The sequence below is a fragment of the Cynara cardunculus genome, unplaced genomic scaffold, assembly GCF_001531365.2.
Source record: "Cynara cardunculus var. scolymus isolate 2C unplaced genomic scaffold, CcrdV1 Un_Scaffold_2373, whole genome shotgun sequence".
NCBI lineage: Eukaryota > Viridiplantae > Streptophyta > Magnoliopsida > Asterales > Asteraceae > Cynara > Cynara cardunculus.
Window position 1 is genome coordinate 18628 of NW_020201067.1, and position 2683 is coordinate 21310.

General features: G+C 41.7%; 1 protein-coding gene across 1 annotated transcript in view; it reads right to left on the minus strand.

The window, feature by feature from the left end:
• Window positions 1-1672: 1672 nt before the first annotated feature.
• Window positions 1673-2683, minus strand: part of LOC112503011 — a 3501-nt gene continuing 2490 nt past the window's right edge. The window contains exon 4 of the mRNA XM_025107061.1: window positions 1673-2678. Within this exon, the coding sequence (XP_024962829.1) occupies window positions 1673-2678 (1006 nt within the window). The remainder of the gene's footprint in view (window positions 2679-2683) is intronic.

The window sequence follows — 2683 nt, forward strand, 5'->3', positions numbered from 1 at the left end:
ACCTCTTGTATAGTCTTCCAAGCCACTTTTACCTGAAAATCACCCCGAGCACCTTTATTATCAAGCCATCGAACTTTATCCTCCACTTGATTGGGAGATGGAATAAGGACATTTTGCAGTTGAGGAWAACGTTGAATCSAATCCTCCGRCCRGTTAGAACCAAACCTGTGCATTACATCATATACCGTAGAATTATTGTGGAAACCCTGCCCATTGATAAATSTATAAGACAAAGAATGAATAAGTGGTCCCAACGCGCTCCATGTATCTTCCCAAGCATGCGTCAATAAGCCATTACCCACATCATAGATAAAGAAKCGTCGGCAATGAGGTCTTAAGTCTAAAAGACTCCGTAGGATCCATGACCACTCATTCCTCTTCTTGATAACCCAAAAGTTACGGCCCCGAACACAGTGAGAGTGAATCCAAGAGACCCACATCGTATTTCTTTCCCTTAAAGTATCCCAAATATGTTTGAAAAGGAGACACCTATTCCAGGTCGCAAGTCTTTTCAAACCAAGGCCCCCACTCTGAACAGGCAAGCAAATAGAATCCCAAGCAACACGACATTAACCCCTCTGTCCCTCCGCTTTACTCCATAAAAAATTACGAAAAAGCTTCTCAATTTCATGAATCGTGGCTGCCGGTACAAGGAATACCGACATCCAAAACGTTTGCATAGATTGGAGAACTGAGATAATTAGTTGACGATGCCCTCCATAAGAGAGGAATTTGTTCTTCCAATTTAACAAACGAGATTTAATCTTTAACACAAGGGGATTAAAATCACGTACCTTCAGATGAACCGGAGAAAGAGGAACGCCTAAGTAACGAATAGGGAAAACCCCTGGCTGAAAAGATAAACTGTCACGAATACGGCTCTGATCCTCCATTGACACATTCCCGAAGAACACCTCACTATTCTCCAGACTTGGCGATAAGCCCGATCGTTCTTCAAACAATTGTAAACCACGTTTAATAACCTCCACCGAAATAATGTCCCCTTTAGAAAAGATAAACAAGTCATCAGCAAAGCACAAATGAGTCAATTTAATATCCGCACAACCTTGATGATACGAAAAGTTAACCACTTGCTCTATACACTTCGAAAGAAGCATCGAGAGACCCTCCATAACAACAGTGAACAGATAAGGGGAGAGAGGATCGCCTTGTTTAGTCATATTTAGTCTAACTAGATGTTAATGTGACTACTTGAGTTAGAATGATTCTGAAGGATCCGTAATGGGTCCATTTGGACCTTAATGGGTATAACAGGGCCTATTTCTTTTATTCGAGTCAATTTGTTCAAAATGACACTAAATGGGTCGCAACTAATCTGATTAGACCCTAATGGGTTTATAGACCCATTTCTGCAAAAGGAGTCTAATTGACACAAAATGACACTAATTTGTTCATATTTAGTTTGATCAGGCCTTTTTTTTTGAACGGAAACCAGACAATTTTATAAATAATAAAAAAAGGGGATTACAGCAATGACAAAACCGAATGACCACCACCTAACCAACAAGAAAACCAAAAGACCTTACCACCAAAGTATACCAAGCCACCAAAAGCCAAAAGGAACAGAGCCCAACAGAGCCAACCAAACAACAAAAGATAAAGAAAAGGAGCTTAGCAGTCATACAAGCTCCACAWAACCACCAAAAAACCATCATAGCACAGCAACACCAGGCGCCCGTCTTCTATCCACCCAAGCCGCACGCATAGAAATCGTATTATTGATAATTGTGATGAGTTGCACAGTTGTGCGGCTAACTTCAGAAAAAAGTCTTCTATTTCTTTCTTRCCAAATATAATAAACAGAAGMTGCAACCATTAGCCTCTGCTTTAAAYGCTTAGGTYGACKAGCACGATCCRAAAKAAAAWCCACAATTTGATCCCAAGACGACGGCATAGTCCTCAAGTCCACAAGAAGCAACATACTTTCCCAAACCTCCCGAGCAAAAACACATTGGAAGAATAAGTGAGCATGGCTATCAATACAATTACCACATAACGAACACTTCAAATCCGGGGGTTCATCCTTCCAAATTAGGCGGTCTTGAGTAGGGAGACGTCTCTGACAAGCAAGCYATAAACAGAAAGCATGCTTAGGAATATGACCCGAGAACCATACCGATTTATACCACGGTACAATCGGATGAGTCCCATCTAAAGATTCCCAAGCAGTACTAACCGAAAACAGAGACCGAGAAGTGCAGTCAGCCCYCCACAGAACTTMATCACAAACARCATCATTTAAMGATGGGACAGTATAAGAACGGAGCGTAGWAATCCTGTTACACCACTCTTCCGGCCATACCCCATCGATACTAATAAGTAATTCTCTAACCGATGTGCCAGTCGAGAACCCACAAGAATGTATAAACCGATAGGATAAGAAGGCCGAAAGATGTCCACAWGCCAGCCAAGAGTCCTCCCAAGCATTTGTATCCCGACCATTACCAATCTTGGAGAAAAGAAAACGTCGCAAATGAGCTCGAAGGTCCAACAACTTACGGAAAATCCAAGACCAATTGGAGCTCTTCCGAACCAGCCAGAAATGAGAAGAMCGAAGAATATGACAATACACCCATTGTACCCACAAAGAATCACGATGTCTAAGAATATCCCAAACATGTTTCGCAAGTAAAGCCCTATTCCAGGTGGCAACACGCCTAAT